Genomic DNA, 19,109 nt, shown 5'->3' with positions numbered 1-19,109 from the left:
AGAAGAGCCCAGAAGCAGCAAGATCTTTTAATCGCATTAATTGCCGTTTGCCGTGCTCCACAGTCATCTTTATACCGATCGCCCACCTAGAATCCACCATCCATCCATTAATATATATATATATATATAAGCGAACCGCATCGGTTTCATCTTCACCGGAGCTTCATCTGGGTTCTTTCCTTTGTTGAGGCGTTCGACAATGGCTTCTCATGGGGTTGTTCTGCTGAATTCATGGGTGAGCATGTTTGGAATGAGGGTCATGATTGCGCTGAAAGAGAAGGGCGTTGAGTACGAGTACAGAGAGGAGAAATTGACCGATAAGAGCCAGCTCCTACTGGAGATGAACCCGATTCACAAGAAGATCCCTGTTCTCATCCACAATGGAAAACCAGTCTGTGAATCCCTTATAATTGTTCAGTATATTGATGAGGTCTGGAACGAGAAATGCCCACTATTGCCCTCTGATCCTTACCAGAGAGCCCAGGCCAGATTCTGGGCTGACTATATCGACCAAAAGGTACACTTCTGATTGTGCACGTAAGGTGTTTGTGAAATTGCTTGCAGATATACGGTGATTGAAAGTTTTATGTGGCTGATTAAGCACAGAAATTGAGAGAAAAAATTACACAAAAAGATGTGTAGTGCGGTTCACCTTTGATGCATTCATCTATGATTCCACAATAATTAGATAATTCACCAACTTAAGTAAGATAAAATTTTGCACATAGAAAACTGAAAAACTCAAGAGTCTTCTATAATCTAAGATAACAGACTGATCACAGAACTCGATTCTCTGTCTAACGGGCGACTTATTCATAGACAATAGGCAACAACCTGACATCAATCTCTATCTCTACTTAACGTGGGATTATTAGGAACTTTATTTCTATCAAAATGAAATTTGAGGAGTTGTCTAACACATAAAATGTTTGTGAAATTGCTTGCAGTTGTATGGTGCTCTGAGGAAGGTGTTGTTCACAAAAGGGGAGGAACAGGAGGAAGCCAAGGAGTTCGTAGATGTCCTGAAAGTGCTGGAAGGAGCACTTGGGGAGAAGCCATATTTTGGTGGGGAGAAATTTGGGTACGTGGACATAGCTCTGGTGACCTTCTACTGCTGGTTTTATGCCTATGAAACTTTTGGGAACTTGAACATAGAGGCAGAGTGCCCCAAGCTGATAGCTTGGGCCAAGAGGTGCATGGAGAGGGAGAGTGTTTCCAAGTCCCTGGCCGACCCCCACAAGGTTTATGACTATGTTGTGGGGCTCAGAAAGAAGTTTGGTGCTGATTAACTCTGGATTTGAGGTGCTTTCAAGTTTGGTGTTGATTGGCTCTAGAAGTTCTTGAACTTTTTGCTCTTGAGGATGTGTTAGTTTTCCTCTTTAATAAATGGATACACTTAAATGTGTGTTCTGGGCACAGGCCATGTAAAAGATTTTTGTTTTCTAAACAGTGGTTTATGTGTTTGTGTGAATGCTTTGCATGAAGCAGTGTTTATTTCCCCGGAAAATGTTGAGAAATTCAAGCAGTCTACTGTTTCAATTTCATTTTTTGGCTATTTCAATTGGGTCTGGCAAGTTCTCTTGCGCTGGTGACATTGTTTGGAATTGAATGAAAATATGGGAAGGTATAGGAAAATAGTGCAAAGTGTGACAAAAGAATTAAAAGGGATTGAAATACTCGACCCTTGAGGTCTGCACATTAAACTGGTCATTATAGTGTCAACCATCTAAAGAGTATATGGATTGATTGAAGAGAGACCCAAACGTATTGCCATATTTAGTGGGCACAGTTATATGCACTGTTCTGCAGAAAAGTGAAAATTGCACTGATAAAATGGACTGATTATTGGCGAACGCTATAGACTTTAATATGACCAGAGCTGTACATGACAGCACCAGAGGAGGTTCATATGGCCAAGGGAAGGGAGCACCAAAGATTCTAGGTGGTGCGGTTGGAGAACTGGAAATTCTGCTTTGATACCCATGTTTGGGTGCTGAGAAAAGGCAAGAAAAAGCGGAAACAAAAGTTTAGAGGGCTTTGATGACTTGGGTACAAGAGACAAACAAGCTAAAGAAAGAATACCCACGTGGAAACATGAAAAACCCAGATCTTTTGAGTGGAAAAACAGCAGAGATTGCAAAAGAAGTAGCAACGAATCAAGGGGGAAAAAAGCAGTATAGCAACATTCACTATTAATGAATTAATTAAGAAAGAAAATCCTGACTTTTAAAAGCTTGAAAGCTCTATATGTGATGATGAAAAATAATTTTGTAGATTAGTTTCTAAATCGTTTCATTATCACAGAAGAAATAGTCAAAGCATACTGCTAAATACAAAATTGCAAGTGCATCTGCCCCTATTCATGTTAAGATATTATCAAATGAAATTTGATATAATAATTATCTTAGTTTATTAAGTTTAAAGAGTGCAGGAAGATGTCCAGTGGAAAACAGTATTTTCAAATTTATACGGATCATTAGAGAACAGATTTGAGACATTTGTAACTGTTTTCTTCACAAACAAGGGGGAGTCTTAGGGTTTTTTAAAATAGAAAAACATGAGATTTTAGTTTAATTAAGATTAATACTGATACAAAATCTGGGAACTGTTTTCTTTTAACTAATGAGCACCCAAGTCTCCTTAAAATCAGACTGTTTAAATTCCCACAAAATTAGAGTGATTGTTCTATATCATCAATAATTATAGCAAAAATATTGTATACTAATATGATGATTTTTTTTTATATGACTAAACCTAACTACTAGAACTAGAAGACAAACTACACAAGGCCTGTGTGTGATTGTGATGGATCATCAAAAAATTCAAACCTGAATATGAAAACTTAAGCCATGAGCAAATTGCCAGATGACCCAACTCATTAAAGTGGGCAAGAGGCCACTGAATTTGAGGAAATTGGGGCAGATAGAGCCTGCACTTTCTCACAATCATGCTTCAAGTTTCAACATGCAGAATCATTGCTTCCCAGATTTCTCCCTATCCCAAACAGTCAAAAGAAACATTAATTTAGGCCAAGCAACAATGGCGGAGATTGCAATCCATTTATTCCCGTGACTCGTCTTCATCTCCATTCTCTACTACTGTTATATATGGTCCACCCACCAACCAATGGGAAATAATGATAAGAATCAGAAGAGAAGAGAAGACAAGTGGAGGTAGCAGTAGCAGCAGAAACAGCAACAAATGTTGATCAGAAAGAAAAGGTTGAATTGAAGAAGAACATGATGAACAAAAGCAAAACCCAACTTGGGCACTCACTTCCCGGCTGTAAAGTGCAGGGTCGACTCCATTTTTCCTTCTCTGGCTCTGTTTTTGGATCGTGACTCTGATGGTAGAACTGCCCTCTCTCTCTCTCTCTCTCTCTCTCTCTCTCTCGCTTCTTGCCTTCTTTAATCAATCTTTTCACGCCTTTTTTCTCGATTATGAGAAGCCGCAACCACTAGTTGTTTTAAGTGTGCGCCCATAAACTTATTAGGTCCACGAGTTGCTCTGAGAGATTTGAACCCTAATAATAGAAGAGACCATCGTAGGCCCTTCAGAGTTATGGTCTCTCTTTTAAAGGTTTGCACATCTCTCTCTCTCTCTCTCTCTCTCTCTCTCTCTCTCTCTCACTTATCCTGTCCTCGCTATTTCTACCCATCTCTCCTTATTTATGTTTCACACTGCTCTGCAGGGCTGCAGGTTCAGTTGGGTATCTTCAGTCCTCTTGGGTCAATTTCACATCTCATAGTCTCTGTTTCTCTATCCTCACTAATTCCTTATTGGGTTCTTTCTATGCATGGCTGCATTTTTGTTAGCTAAAATACGCACTCATTACCCTAATTTTGATCCATGACTTGTTTACAATATAGCTTTTGCACCTCTTGAGTGCTCATCAACTTTGCCGTCTATAACAATCTTGCAATGGAAACCTAGCATCTAGGTTTTTTGTTTTCTTGCCCTCTTTTCATCCCTTGGAAATTGGCAAGGCAGATGACTCAACACGTTCAGCAACATCTCCATTTGGTGCTGATGGCTTGCTGCTTGTTTATCATCAAGGTTGAATCTTTAAACCAGGAGGGGTTTGTTCTCTTGGAGTTCAAAAGATCCCTTCTTGATCCCCACAACAATCTCCAAAGCTGGAACCCCTTTGATTTAACTCCATGCCATTGGACAGGTATAGCTTGCACTGATGAATTCAAGGTATTTTCTATCAATCTCAGTGGCTTAAACTTGTCTGGCAATCCATCTCCCTTCATTTGTAAGATCCCTTACTTGACTCTGTTCAACGTTTCATCCAATTTCATTGCTGGCCCCATTCCTAGTGATCTTGCTTACTGCCATAATTTAGAGGTTTTAGACCTGTGCACTAACAGATTCCATGGGGAATTACCAGCCCAAATCTGCAAAATTTCAACCCTAAGAAAGCTCTCTCTGTGTGAGAACTATATATATGGTGAAATCCCAGAGGAGATTGGGAATTTAACTATGCTTGAAGAGTTAGTAATTTACAGTAACAACTTCACTGGAATGCTCCCACTTTCACTTGGTAACTTGAAATGGCTAAGGATTATAAGGGCCGGCCAAAACTTCTTCTCCGGTCCAATCCCGGTAGAGATCAGCAAATGTGAGGGCTTGCAGGTACTGGGGTTGGCACAGAATAGGTTAGAAGGTTTTTTCCCTGTAGAGCTTCAGAGGGTTAAGAATCTCACTGACTTGATACTTTGGCAAAACCTTCTCTCTGGCGAGATTCCTCCTGAAATTGGGAACTTCAGCAGCTTGGAACTGCTTGCTCTGCATGGAAATTCCTTTAGTGGAAGCCTCCCCAAGGAGATTGGAAAATTGACCCGGTTGAAGAAGTTGTACATTTACACCAACCAGTTGAATGGAACAATTCCTAGGGAGCTAGGAGATTGTTCAAGTGCTGTTGAGATCGATCTTTCTGAGAACAATTTAAGTGGATTCATTCCACCAGAGTTGGGCCGGATTCCTAACCTCCGCTTACTCCAACTTTTTGAAAACCTCCTGCAGGGAAGCATACCAAGAGAGCTTGGACAGTTACAGCAGCTGAGGAAGTTAGATTTGTCGATAAATAATTTGACGGGTAGAATTCCCTTGGAGCTACAGAACCTCACATTCTTGGAGGATTTACAACTCTTCGACAACCATCTTGAGGGAACTATTCCCCCTCTTATTGGCGTTAACAGTAACCTCTCCATTCTTGACATGTCTGCCAATCATCTCACAGGTAGCATACCTCCACAACTTTGCAAGTTCAGGAAACTGAATTTTCTAAGCCTTGGCTCGAACCAGTTATCTGGAAATATTCCTCATGGTCTGCAAACGTGCAAGTCCCTTATACAGCTAATGTTAGGAGATAATCTGCTTACAGGGAGCCTCCCAATTGAGTTTCCTAAACTTCACAACCTGTCTGCTCTCGAACTCTATCGAAACAGATTCTTGGGAGTGATACTGCCCGAATTAGGAGAGCTTAGGAATTTGAAGAGGCTGCTCTTATCTGACAACTACTTTGTGGGGATTATCCCGCCTGAGGTTGGAAAACTAGTACAGCTTGTCACATTCAATGTATCTTCTAACCGGCTCACCGGGAGTATTCCTCATGAGTTAGGCAACTGTACAAAGCTCCAGAGGCTTGATCTTAGCAGGAATAAATTCACTGGCTATCTCCCAAATGAGCTTGGCAACCTAGTGAATCTGGAATTGCTTAAGCTCTCTGATAATAGACTGAGTGGACCGATACCAAGCACATTGGGGAGTCTAGCCAGGCTTACAGAATTGCAGATGGGAGGGAACTTTTTCTCTGGGTATATCCCTGTTGAGTTTGGTCAACTTTTGTCTCTTCAAATTGCCCTCAATATAATCCACAATGCTCTATCCGGCACAATTCCAGCCAATCTTGGGAACTTGCAGATGCTGGAATCGCTATATTTAAACGACAATCACCTTGGTGGTGAAATTCCAGCTTCAATTGGCGAGTTGATCAGCCTGCTGGTCTGCAACCTATCCAACAATAACCTCGTTGGAGCCGAGCCAAACACCCCTGTTTTCAGAAGGATGGATTCTAGCAACTTCGCTGGAAACAATGGCTTGCCTGGATTAGGTGCTACGCGGCGCTGGCCATATTCAACAAGCTGGTTAAAGGAGGGTTCTTCCAAAGAGAAACTAGTGAGCATTATCTCTGCGATTGTGGGATTGATCTCTTTGGTTTTGACAGTATGTGTTTGTTGGATTATAAGAGGCAGGCAGCCTGCTATTGCTGCACTTGAAAATCAAGCGAAACCCAATGTGTTAGAGAATTATTACTTCCCAAAGGAAGGTTTCACATATCAGGGCCTCGTGGAAGCTACCGGGAATTTCTCAGAAAGTGCGGTTGTAGGCAGGGGAGCCTGCGGTACAGTCTACAAGGCTGTCATGGGTAGCGGCGAGGTGATTGCTGTTAAAAAGTTGAAATCTCGCGGAGGAGGAGCTAGTGTTGATCGCAGCTTCCAAGCTTAGATATTGACCCTTGGAAAGATTAGGCACCGCAACATTGTCAAGCTCTATGGCTTCTGCTATCACCAAGACTCGAACGCTCTGTTGTATGAGTACATGGCCAACGGCAGCCTAGGCGAGCAACTCCATGGGAATGGGAAAACCTGCTTATTGGACTGGGATGCCCGATATAGGATTGTTCTTGGCGCAGCAGAAGGCCTGTGCTATCTCCATTGCGATTGCAAGCCCCAGATCATTCACCGAGACATCAAATCAAACAACATTTTGTTGGATGTTATGCTTGAGGTACACGTGGGGGATTTTGGCTTGGCGAAATTGATCGACTTCCCCTACTCGAAATCCATGTCTACTGTTGCCGGTTCATATGGCTACATCGCACCTGGTAAGAACAGAATCAAAACATCAAGCAAACTTTCAATCCTAAGATTTGTCAATTGGGACTCTTTGAGCAACCGAGACCGGCAACATTTGACTTTTTACATAGTCGTTCAATGTTATGGTAACGTAATGTTAATTATATCTTATTAATCTTTATGTGATTTGACAAAGTTAGATTTCACAAAACAAAGAAATATCACATTTTGGTATGAATAATATGACATGAGACCACTCAAAGTGATAATAAATCTAAGACTCGAGTCCAAATATTTAATATTAAAACTTGATACACATGAGTATATATTTGGAAAAAATGTCAATTTTACTTAAAATTTGTAAATATGTTATTTTTGATAGGTAATTTAAAAAAATGAAAGAAAGTACAAATAAGGATTATTAAAATGCTTGAAACAATAAATGAAACAAAGTACACAAGCAAAAAAAAGAGATAACAATATATAATGGTTCGACTTAAACTAAAGCTAATCCACTACTTTAACTCCTCACTAAGTATTTTTCAATTAGTCTACTAAAAACCTCCTATGTCTCCAAATAGTCCATCTAGCAACAAATTAGGAATTTTTAACCTCTTATTTAGACAAGCAGGTCCTCTAGCAATAAGCTAAGCAATACAAACCTCTTTCTTAAACAAAGAAACCCTCTAATTACAAGTTAAAAAATACAAGAATGATACAAAAGAAAGGTTCTAAAAGTAAACACTCTTAGATACAATATCTCTCAAAATCAAATACAAGCCTTGGAATAAAATGAAACAAATTAAGTACAAAGACTTAAAAGAAATTGAAGCACAAACTCTTATAAGCTCAAGTAAAATGATTTACAATCTTAGATCAACCCATTCCCATCTATCATCATTTTTAACTTCATTTATGAGTTGTATTTATAGGCATCTCAAGAGTTTCAAGAGAAACTAGTCATTTTGATCTGTTGAAATTTGAAAAACTAGCTGTTGGAAGCTTTCTACGAATTAATCGGTCAATAAATGCAATACAAAGCTTCTATTAGTCGATAAATTTAATGATTTAGTCAACAAATTCAAGGGTTAGTCGATAGATGAAAATGAGTTAGTCGACAGATTGAAAGCATTTAGTCGACAGATTACTATTGTTATGGGTATTTTCTGTTCTACTCCTTATGGGCTGGGCTCAACTCAGCGGGCCGGCCCAATCGTATAAGGCCCAATAAACCTCGAGCTAAATAAGTCGAAGCAAGCTTGTGCGTTACTAGAACCCAAGCTCAGAGCATAGGACCAAGCGGGCTTAATATGAGCGAGCTCCTAACTACAATACAAATGAGCTCCCAACTACACTTCGAGTGAGCTCCCAGAGACTCTTGCAATTCATCGACCTAGCCAATCAGCTTGCATAACGAGAAGGTCATATGCTTGAAAATATTAGTGGCCTAGGGGCCATCCCAGCTGGGCCTTCCAGGCTCAATCTAGCCCCGTCATCTCGGCCTATTTAATCGGCCCATATCAGTCTCATCCTAGCCCTTTGCAACAACATCATTACAGCCGCGTCTAGATTTTCACGCATTCACCTTAGATCCCATTATCATTAATGATGGATCTCATCCACATTAATAAGGGTCCCGTCGGCACCTTACTGCTGCATGGGCATTTTCGTCAGCGCTGGAAATTTTGTCCCATCATTTGCAGACATACAACACATGTTGTAATGCCCCGTTTTCCCACAACGAACGTTAACTCGTGATTTCAGAAATATTTTTTTTTTTCTCAACATCAAACACACAACGTAAGTCTCTCAATACTTATACCTTCATCATAATCATTTCCCGTCAATCCCGATCGTACCTTCTTAGCATATCAAAATTTAATAATAAACTAAGACAGGTATCAACAATCACATCAGCGGAAGCAAGATCGAAACCTCAATGATATATAACCGACAATTCCTTTACAATAACCAAATCGATGTTTCACATGAAAATAACAAAATATTACATAACCTCTGAACATCGTAATCATGGACAAAACCTACGAAAACTAAACATAGCTACTACATCTCGATGATATTCTTTCCCTTGGCGCCACTGCTTTCACCTGGAACGTTTGAATATTTCAGGGACATAGTCCAAATTAGATGCTGAATCATCTAAGTGAGAGTTCAAAAACGTTTTCATGCAGATATGAAAAATCATATACAAAATCGATAAATCCCGACATGCACCAGCCTAAGAGAATCCCACATAGCACTTAACCCTAATCGGGGAAAATGCAATCTCTCTAAAGGCGACACAACCACTTCGGCCCATTGGCAAAATAGTCCTGCTTAAGAGGGACAACCTCGGCATATGAACCCGGGAATCACCCCATTGTCATTGTTAGGCTTTACGCTCCAACTCAAAAGCATTCCAAAACCCAACGCAACCCTAGCCCCAAGAATGTCACATCAGCACTATCCTCGGAATCGACGTCACCTCGGCATTAATGCTATTGCTCAAAGGAACCTGAGGTGGTGTCCACTCGCAGCCCCGCCACTTGAGCCAACAACCGGGGTGGTGTCCACTCTCAGCCCCGTCACTTGGGTCCCGTAGGGTGAAGTCCGTCTTAGCCCCGTCCCAAGTGGGTCACCTAGCATTAATCCTAGGTACGCATCCCGAGTGCTGTCACTCTGGGCTACGTCACAAGTTACCAACCTACGTCCCACATGGACCACACAAAACAAGCCAATGCCGAAAAATCATAACATGCATAAAAATCAACATCTCAATGTATGCAATTTACTGTACGAAATTCAATGCATGTGTAAATAACTGTTTGGACAACCATAATACACCAGGCCATAGAGATGAGCATTCACAGTAAACCATTCACATGTCACTCAAGATCCCTTCGGGTAGAATCACTCATAAGTCAAAACAAAGTTGGGGGCGAACACTCACCTTTGGGCGCAATTCGAATTCTTCTTGAAAAGCGCAGTTTGCCTCGATTTGCGTGCCTGTCTCGATTTGCGTGCCTGTCTCGATTTGCGTGCCTTCTTCGAACTTCGCACGAGTCACTTCGTCTCAACCCTCAAGGCACCCTAATCATCACATTTATCCAACAATTATAATTTTCCTTAATTTTCTCACAATTTTCCTATTTGTCTCCCATTTTCTTTTCTAATAATCCAAAATAAATATCTATACGACTATTTTATCAAATATTTTTACATAATAATTCATAAAAAAATATTTATAAGCCTCTGGGATTTTCTGGAAATTTTCCAGATTTTTCTCCTATTTTCTCAAATTTCCATAATTACTTTTCCTTGAGAAAATTTATTTCTCATCGATTTACTTCGAATATACTTCAAGAAAAATCACCAAAACTCATAAAATAAATTCCTTATACTTCTGGAATTTTTTCAGAATTTCCTAAAAATTCCTCCTATTTATTTTCTATTTAGATTTCCTTTCAAAAATCAAAAATAATTATTTCCCCAAGAAATTTCCAAGATAAAAATTCATCAAAATAAACTATTCATCTTTCTAGAATTTATGGATATTTTTCCAGAATTTTAATTACTTTAATTCTATTTTTTATCGAATTTTCTATATTTTCAGTATTTAAAAAAAACACAAAAATACCTCCGGTCATCTTCTCCGGCAACGGCACACCGGAAAATTGAAGCGACGACACCAGGCTGATCCTCTCCCTTATTCGATCCCAATGGTACCAATCTTGCTCAGAAAAGACTACCCGAAGCCTTCTGATTTGGCCAAAAACAGTTGACCGAAGCTATCCCGCCACCGAACTCCGGCGAATCAAATTGACCCTCGATTCGAACTCCGATTGGCACAAAAATTTTCAGATCAGTTACCCATCACCTTGTGAACAAAAGCCCCTTATTAGATCGCTCGATCGATCACTCTACAACCCAATTTGGTATTTCACGCAAAATATATATATATATACGGCCGAATGTATATATATGCGAAAACACCCTCTATACTACCCCAAAAATTCCCAAAATCTCCAGAAATGATCCTCTTCCCTCAAGGATCAAAAGCCTCTTATTGGTTTCCCTCGATTTGCTCTCAAAACCGAGCAATTTGATGCTTCATTTTCGGCTGAAACCCTTGGCTATTTATAGCCAAATTCGACCCCCACATGGCCGATTTTCGGCCAAGACTTCTTCCCCACGCTTCCTAGACCACCCTAGGCCACTCCCTGATGAACCTAGGCTGCCCAAATTGCCGGAAAATCAGGCCAAAATCTTGGCCAAATCTACCATGCTTTGGCAGATTTTCAAAAATTGCGATTTGGCCCCCTTTGAATTTCCTTTTACATTTTGGCCCTTATTCTCAAGCCCCTTAATTATCCAACTATACCACTAAGACCCACAAGATTAGAACTTCTCATTTTTGCCTTGAAATTTTCAAAAATTTACCGTTTTGACCTCCCTCGGGCATTTTTAGAAAATTACACTTAGGCCCGACTGATTTATTTGACCTCAAATCTACTCGATTCAACCTGAAACCTCTTAAGGGTTGTTTTATACATCGAATACTAGTCCTTGATACTCTCTTTTGACTTTTTGGACATCGTTTATAACAATTCGGTAATACGACTTAATTGGCAGCTGTATTTTTGCTGTACCGAAAACTATTCCCGATTTCATTTCTTTCATCACTAAAAATCATAATTTTAATTGTTCATCGATACTATACCATTTTCCTTGGCTATCTAGGGTCCGAGGTACTCCCTCTGATTAATTCAATCGTCCAAAGCTGTGTTAGTGTGCCCTATAGTCTTATTTTTTCCCAAAATTCTAATTATGCCCTTTATCAAACATCATTTTTATCCTCAAAATTATTCTCGGGTGTTACACATGCAGGAGGACTTCTCCACCTCCCATATATAAACTAGTTCTTCCTAGAGTCATGGTACGTTTTTCCTGCCAACTTGATGATACTTTGCATTTTCCTTACTCGTTTATTTACTGAAGCATCGAAGTATTTTGCAGGGGCTGATCGGTCGACAGGACAACAAAACCAAACCAGATAATCTTATTCTACCTCTCTGATTCATTACACCAGTGCGGGCTAACGAATCAGGATCAACCAATTCCAAACGTCGACAGCTATATATATTAGTTTTTGCACATAAATAAGTGGTTCCTTATTTTTACTTAAATCTTGGGCTTGACTAGTGACAAGGTTCAAAACTTGGGGGCAACAACTGCACACTTGTTTTATTTTCAATCCTTTAAAAAATTTTGATACAACATTTTAATCAAATAAAAATACAACACTTCAAATATCATTAAGAAATTTTACCACAAGATTTTTGACATTAGATTGTTGAAACTAATATTCATTCAACACAATTTTTTATTAATTAAAAACATAATATTTCAAATGCCATTAAAAAATTTATCACAAGATATTTTGAAATTGAATTCAACAATTTTGATCAAATAACATTTTAAATGTCATCAAAAAATTTATAACAAAATTTTTTACATTTAATTGTACGATAAAATTAATTTTTTTATTTAATAAATTATATAAAATAAATTTAAAGTACCAAGTGAATAAAAATTAATAAAATAATTCCATCATAAAATACAATTTAATTTCATCATTAAAATCATGTCCAAGACAAAAACATCAATCTATAAAGAGCATGCATGATTTTTTTGCCTTTAAAAATGTTTTGCTTCATTTATCTAATGATTCAAAACTAATTTATAAAAATAATTTAGGAGATTCTTTTAAATCTTAATACTTATTTTTGCAAATTTTCATACATGTAATTCATTTAATTTTTATTTTTACAAAAATATTTGAAATTAATTTTTATTTAAAAACTATATATTTGACTTATAACTTAGGGTGTAAAACTTATTATTATTTTTTATCATTAAAACCAATCATAAAAGTAAAATATCATCGTGTTATCTCAAACTATTGACATGTTAAAATTCAGTAAGATGAAATAAATTTCATGTGGACTCCATATAATTATGCCATAGTTTTACAGAGACTTCATATGATATAATTTTAGTTTAAACCCTTGTAATTTAAATTTTGACATATTCTCATTATAAAATACTATATTTCATGTTATACAAAATACTAATATTTCTCAAATATTATTAGGAGTGTTTATTTAATTTGGATTAGAGATTGTGATTTCCATAATTTCAGACTAAAGATTGGACCAATTAAGGTCAAGATCAGACCGGTTTAGTCTAGTTCTTAATTTTTTTTTTGTGTTTTAATATAATTTGTTTTAAAAAAAGTATATTTTAATTTTTAAATATTTATGTAATATATATTTACATTTTTAAATTTAATTTATATTATACTATTAATAATGTTAATATTAACCATTGCCCTAAATAATGGTTAAGTGGCAATAAATGTACTTTATTTTTAGTATTTAAATAATTTTATTAGTTAATTAAATAATTTAAAACAAGATATATTTATTATCAAATAATAAAAATATTTAATTTTTAAAAATAAGATATATTTAATAATTAGTATTGCTGTATTAGTAAATGATAAGATTATTTTAATTACAATTAATTTTCATATAAGAATTAGGGGTGAGCATAAAATCAATTAAACCGATTACCAGTTCGGTTCGGTTATCTATAGTGGGTGGTTCAGGTTCGGTTAGTGTTTTGCCAAAAATTTGGTTTTTCGATTCGGTTCGGTTATTTGAGTAAAAAAACCCAAAAAATCGAACTGAATACAAGCTAACCGACCCATGCTGCAGCTGCCTTCTGTCGGTCCATTCAACATTCATTGCCTTGTCTTTCTTCTTTCTTGAGCATCATACCCGATAGCCCGCTCGAGCTGAACGCCTTCATCGTCGGTTTCTCCCCCACCCAACCCAACACCCAGCCCCCTTCACTCGTCGTCAAAGCATCAACCCTAGCCTTAGGTCTTTGGCGGCTAACCCTAACCTCGCCATCGACCCATCGTCGTCCTCGTCAGACAAAAACGCCTTGAAGCCCTTCACCGTCGGCTTCTTCCCCACCCAACTACCCAAGTCCAACACCCAGCCCCCCGGTCGTCGAAGGCTCGAAGCATCGACCCTAGCCCTAGGTCACCGACTAACCCTCACCTCACCCTCGCCATCGCCGTCAAACCCAAACACCTTCACAGTCGGCTTCTCCCCCACCCAACACCCAGCCCACCCCCCCTACCCTGTCGAACGCAACAGCAAACCCTAAGCCATTTCACCCTCCTCACCGTCAACATCAACAATTTAGTTGGTTTCAGCAACTTAGGAGTGAACGATCTTGCGGGTATCGCTGTCTTCGATTTGAGAAGGCAATACGATTTCAGTAACTTAATCGTCCTGTGGTTTTGATTGTCATGTCCGATTTGGTTGGTAATACGATTTGGTTCGTTGATGCTTTGACTTTTGCAAATTCGTTGGTTAATTCGTTTGATTTGTTTAACTCGTTGTGATTTGGTTCGTTGTTTCTCTTGTGTTGTATTGAATTGTTAATTTTTTTTTTATTGTATTAGATTCTTGTGCAGAATGCACTGTTGTTATTGTCATAATTAAAGCTGTGTTTTCTAATGTTAATTGTTTTAATGCACTGTGAATGGGATTCTTGCACAGCTGTGCTTTTTGCTTTCTATTACTGTTATTGTTTAATTTGTTTTGTTTTCTACTGTTACTGTTTTGATATATAAGTGAATTGTGCAGCAATGAATGTTTTTTTCTGTTTTGTTGGTTTTTAGTGTTTGTTGTTGGTGTTTTGCAGTTCATATTTATATTGATCAGGTATTTTTTCTGTTAATGAGTTTTTAGTGTCACTATTTGTTGTTGGTGATGTTGGTGTTTTTAGTATTTTCAGTTCTGTTTTTGGATTACTTTTTGGTTTAATCTTTGGTTCGGTTAGTTTACATCCAAATCAATTTATTCGGTTTGATTTTTGAGTTATTTTTTTGGTTCGGTTTTCGGTTCAGTTAGTTCAACGTTCAATCGGTTAATTCGGTTCAATTTTTGAAATATTTTTTTGATTCGATTTTCGGTTCAGTTAGTTTAAAATCTAAATCGGTTAATTCAGTTTCGGTTAGTGTATTAAGTCAGTTCGGTTATATCCATAATGTCGGTTTGATTCGATTAGGCAAGAATGAAACGGTTCGATTCGGTTATAACCGAATGCACACCCCTAATAAGAATTGGAACTAAATCAAATCAAAAATTTAATTAAAAAATTATAAATAAATAAGGGATCAAATTCAACTGAACCGAAATATAATCCAAATTTAAAAACCCTAGATGTGAAAAAAGAGATTATTGCATACATATGACGTCAGCAAGTCTCGTTGGAATAGAAAATAAAAAGAAGTTGCTTTCTTTTACAGAAGTTGCTTTCTTTTACCATCCTCCGTGAAAAGGAAAGGGAAGATATTTTTGATTTGCTAAATTTATATTTTTGTTCTCCTAGTTTATATTTTTTGTTTGATTATTTAAAAATTTTATTATTTTAATTATATTTTTAAATTTAATTCTTATACTCTGATATTTTTTATATAACAATTTAAACTTTTCAATTATATCTTTATATTTATATTTTTGAGTTAATTGATTTAAAAAATATAAATTTAAATAAATAATCCAAATAATAAAAAAAATGAATTATTATGTAAAAAAATTAAAATATAAAAAATAAATTAATTTTTAAAAATATAATTAAAATAAGTGAATAAATGAAAAAATCGTGAGAAGACAAAAGAAAAAAATAATACTATTTATTTAAATTAAAGATAGATCTTCTCATGGTATTGTTCCATAAAAATATGCCACCTCTACATGAATAGCATTATTCAAAGAAAAATCTAAGGCTAAAGGCATAACCAATCCTCTCACCTTTCACCATTTAACCATTTTGCCCCTTTAACTTAAACAATGATCTATTAACCCCCTCAACTTCTAATTTTGAATCTTACAAACACCTGGGTTAACGCGTGTATTACACACGCGATTGAGATGCATGCAGCACATCACCTCCTTCTTTCTTCTTATATCCGGCGACCTCCCGCTCCCAGCCTCTCTCTTCTCGCATCTCTTCTCCCGCTCGCTACCCCCCTCTCTCTCTCTCTCTTTCTCTCTCGCTCTTTCTCTCGGTGATTGCCAGTAGCGTCAGAGGCATCAATCGAGATTGGGGGGTAGTCGATAGCAGCGACCAGGCGTGGGCGGGCAGATCTGAGCGATGGCGTCGATTAGGGTCGGGGGCGGCGTGGGAAATGGGTTGCAGGTAGATCTGGGCGTTAGGCATCGATTGGGATTGGGGGGCGGCGATGGCATTTTCCTCTTCCGCAATCGTCTTCTTCCTCTATCTGCCTCTCTCTCGCTCTCGCTCTTTCTTTCCCTGTCGGTCTCTTTCGCTCTTTCTCTGTCTGTATCTCTCACTCTCGCTCTCTGTCTATATCTCCCGTTCTCTCTCTGTTTGTATCTCTCGCTCTCGCTCTCGCTATCTCTCTATCATTTTAGGCGGCTATATCCCGTCGCCAGCCCTCTTCCTCTCTTACAGATCAAGACACGTGACACACTTTCATTAGCTTGGTCAATGTGGGGCCCATATCAAACGGCATGTGCAACTCATGCAGCAATGCTTGTTGCACTAAGATACGTAACTATTACAAAATTAGTAGTTGAGGTACATATTAGGTTTAAAATTAAAAGTTGAGAGATTAATAGTTTCTTGTTTAAATTATGGGGATAAAATAGTTAAATTGTGAAAGGCGCTGAAGCTGGATATGCCTTTAGCCAAAATCTAATATGGATTATTTGATGTTCTCTGATTCCTTCGTCATGGCATCCATCACAAATAGCAACGTTGACAGTCAGCTGGCGGCCAATAACAGAAGAGCCCAGAAGCAGCAAGATCTTTTAATCGCATTAATTGCCGTTTGCCGTGCTCCACGGTCATCTACAGTTTTCTTCATACCGATCGCCCACCTAGAATCTACCATCCATCCATTAATGTATGTATATATATATATAAGCGAACCGCATCGGTTTCATCTTCACCGGAGCTTCATCTGGGTTCTTTCCTTTGTTGAGGCGTTCGACAATGGCTTCTCATGGGGTTGTTCTGCTGAATTCATGGGTGAGCTCGTTTGGAATGAGGGTCATGATTGCGCTGAAAGAGAAGGGCGTTGAGTACGAGTACAGAGAGGAGAATTTGATCGACAAGAGCCAGCTCCTACTGGAGATGAACCCGATTCACAAGAAGATCCCTGTTCTCATCCACAATGGAAAACCAGTCTGTGAATCCCTTATAATTGTTCAGTATATTGATGAGGTCTGGAACGAGAAATACCCACTCTTGCCCTCTGATCCTTACCAGAGAGCCCAGGCCAGATTCTGGGCTGACTATGTCGACCAAAAGGTACGCTTCTGATTGTGCACGTAAGGTGTTTGTGAAATTGCTTGCAGATATACGGTGATTGAAAGTTTTATGTGGCTGATTAAGCACAGAAATTGAGAGAAAAAATTGCACAAAAATTTGTGTAGTGCGGTTCACCTTTGATGCATTCATCTATGATTCCACAATAATTAGATAATTCACCAACTTAAGTAAAATAAAATTTTGCACATAGAAAACTGAAAAACTCAAAGAGTCTTCTATAATCTAGATAACAGACTGATCACAGAACTAATCTCTGTCTAACGGGCGACTTATTCATAGACAATAGGCAACAACCTGACATCAATCTCTATCTCTACTTAACGTAGGATTATTAGGAACTTTATTTTTATCAAAATGAAATTTGAGGAGTTATCTGACACATAAAATGTTTGTGACATTGCTGGCAGTTGTATGGTGCTCTGGGGAAGGTGTTGCAAACAAAAGGGGAGGAACAGGAGGCAGGCAAGGAGGAGTTCGTAGATGTCCTGAAAGTGCTGGAAGGAGCACTTGGGGAGAAGCCATATTTTGGTGGGGAGAAATTTGGGTACGTGGACATAGCTCTGGTGACCTTCTATTGCTGGTTTTATGCCTATGAAACTTTTGGGGGCTTGAACATAGAGGCAGAGTGCCCCAAGCTGATAGCTTGGGCCAAGAGGTGCATGGAGAGGGAGAGTGTTTCCAAGTCCCTGGCCGACCCCCACAAGGCCTATGACTTTGTTGTGGGGCGCAGAAAGAAGTTTGGTGTTGATTAACTCTGGATTTGAGGGGCTTTCAAATTTGGTGTTGATTGGCTCTAGAAGTTCTTGAACTTTTTGCTCTTGAGGATGTGTTAGTTTTCCTCTTTAATAAATGGATACACTTAAATGTGTGTTCTGGGCACAGGCCATGTAAAAGATTTTTGTTTTCTAAACAGTGGTTTATGTGTTTGTGTGTATGCTTTGCATGAAGCAGTGTTTATTTCCCCGGAAAATGTTGAGAAATTCAAGCAGTCTACTGTTTCAATTTCATTTTTTGGCTATTTCAATTGGGTCTGGCAAGTTCTCTTGCCCTGGTGACATTGTTTGGAATTGAAGGAAAATATGGGAAGGTATAGGAAAATAGTGCAAAGTGTGACAAGAATTGAAAGGGTTTGAAATACTCGACCCTTGAGGTCTGCACATTAAACTGGTCATTATAGTGTCAACCATCTAAAAAGTATATGGATTGATTGAAGAGAGACCAGAACGTATTGCCATATTTAGTGGGCACAGTTATATGCACTGTTCTGCAGAAAAGTGAAAATTGCACTGATAAAATGGACTGATTATTGGCGAACGCTATAGACTTTAATATGACCATAGCTGTACATGACAGCACCAGAGGAGGTTCATATGGCCAAGGGAAGGGGGCACCAAAGATTCTAGGTGGTGCGGTTGGAGAACTGGAAATTCTGCTTTGATACCCATGTTTGGGTGCTGAGAAAAGGCAAGAAAAAGTGGGAGCAAAACTTTAGAGGGCTTTGATGACTTGGGTACAAGAGACAAACAAGCTAAAGAAAGAATACCCACATGGAAACATGAAAAACCCAGATCTTTTGAGTGGAAAAACAGCAGAGATTGCAAACGCAGTAGCAACGAATCAAGGGGGAAAAAAGCAGTATAGCAACATTCACTATTAATGAATTAATTAAGAAAGAAAATCCTGACTTTTAAAAGCTTGAAAGCTCTATATGTGATGATGAAAAATAATTTTGTAGATTAGTTTCTAAATCGTTTCATTATCACAGAAGAAAAATAATTTTGTAGATTAGTTTCTAAATCGTTTCAT

General features: G+C 38.2%; 3 protein-coding genes and 1 long non-coding RNA gene across 4 annotated transcripts in view; 3 read left to right on the top strand and 1 right to left on the bottom strand.

Moving 5' to 3' along the window:
- Positions 1-118: 118 nt before the first annotated feature.
- LOC127792682 (probable glutathione S-transferase) lies at positions 119-1,544 on the top strand. The gene is made up of 2 exons (XM_052323306.1): positions 119-517; positions 948-1,544. Exons 1-2 carry the CDS (start codon positions 200-202, stop codon positions 1,287-1,289), a joined length of 660 nt encoding a protein of 219 aa, XP_052179266.1. The 5' UTR covers positions 119-199; the 3' UTR covers positions 1,290-1,544.
- Positions 1,545-2,373: 829 nt separating this feature from the next.
- Positions 2,374-11,106, bottom strand: LOC127792686 (uncharacterized). The gene is made up of 3 exons (XR_008021171.1): positions 10,501-11,106; positions 9,814-9,953; positions 2,374-6,889 (listed from the first exon to the last, which is right to left on the bottom strand). It is a non-coding gene; the product is annotated as an uncharacterized LOC127792686 (long non-coding RNA).
- LOC127792676 (leucine-rich repeat receptor-like serine/threonine-protein kinase At1g17230) overlaps positions 2,836-19,109 on the top strand; it is a 33,821-nt gene continuing 17,547 nt past the window's right edge. Inside the window, exon 1 of the mRNA XM_052323292.1 lies at positions 2,836-3,221. The gene's annotated coding sequence lies outside the window, so the exon portion shown is untranslated. The remainder of the gene's footprint in view (positions 3,222-19,109) is intronic.
- LOC127792679 (probable glutathione S-transferase) lies at positions 16,745-18,310 on the top strand. Its single transcript, XM_052323302.1, has 2 exons — positions 16,745-17,282; positions 17,711-18,310. Exons 1-2 carry the CDS (start codon positions 16,965-16,967, stop codon positions 18,053-18,055), a joined length of 663 nt encoding a protein of 220 aa, XP_052179262.1. The 5' UTR covers positions 16,745-16,964; the 3' UTR covers positions 18,056-18,310.

The sequence above is a fragment of the Diospyros lotus genome, chromosome 15 (assembly GCF_014633365.1).
Source record: "Diospyros lotus cultivar Yz01 chromosome 15, ASM1463336v1, whole genome shotgun sequence".
Taxonomy (NCBI): domain Eukaryota; kingdom Viridiplantae; phylum Streptophyta; class Magnoliopsida; order Ericales; family Ebenaceae; genus Diospyros; species Diospyros lotus.
Note: the sequence above shows the minus strand (reverse complement) of the source record. Positions and strands in the feature narration are given on the sequence as shown.

Bases quoted from the DNA above. Each gene is read 5' to 3' on its own strand.
- LOC127792682 (XM_052323306.1), top strand. From the start codon at position 200: ATGGCTTCTCATGGGGTTGTTCTGCTGAATTCATGGGTGAGCATGTTT. The intron at 518-947 runs GTACACTTCTGA...AATTGCTTGCAG, and splicing joins CTGACTATATCGACCAAAAG to TTGTATGGTGCTCTGAGGAA.
- LOC127792679 (XM_052323302.1), top strand. From the start codon at position 16,965: ATGGCTTCTCATGGGGTTGTTCTGCTGAATTCATGGGTGAGCTCGTTT. The intron at 17,283-17,710 runs GTACGCTTCTGA...CATTGCTGGCAG, and splicing joins CTGACTATGTCGACCAAAAG to TTGTATGGTGCTCTGGGGAA.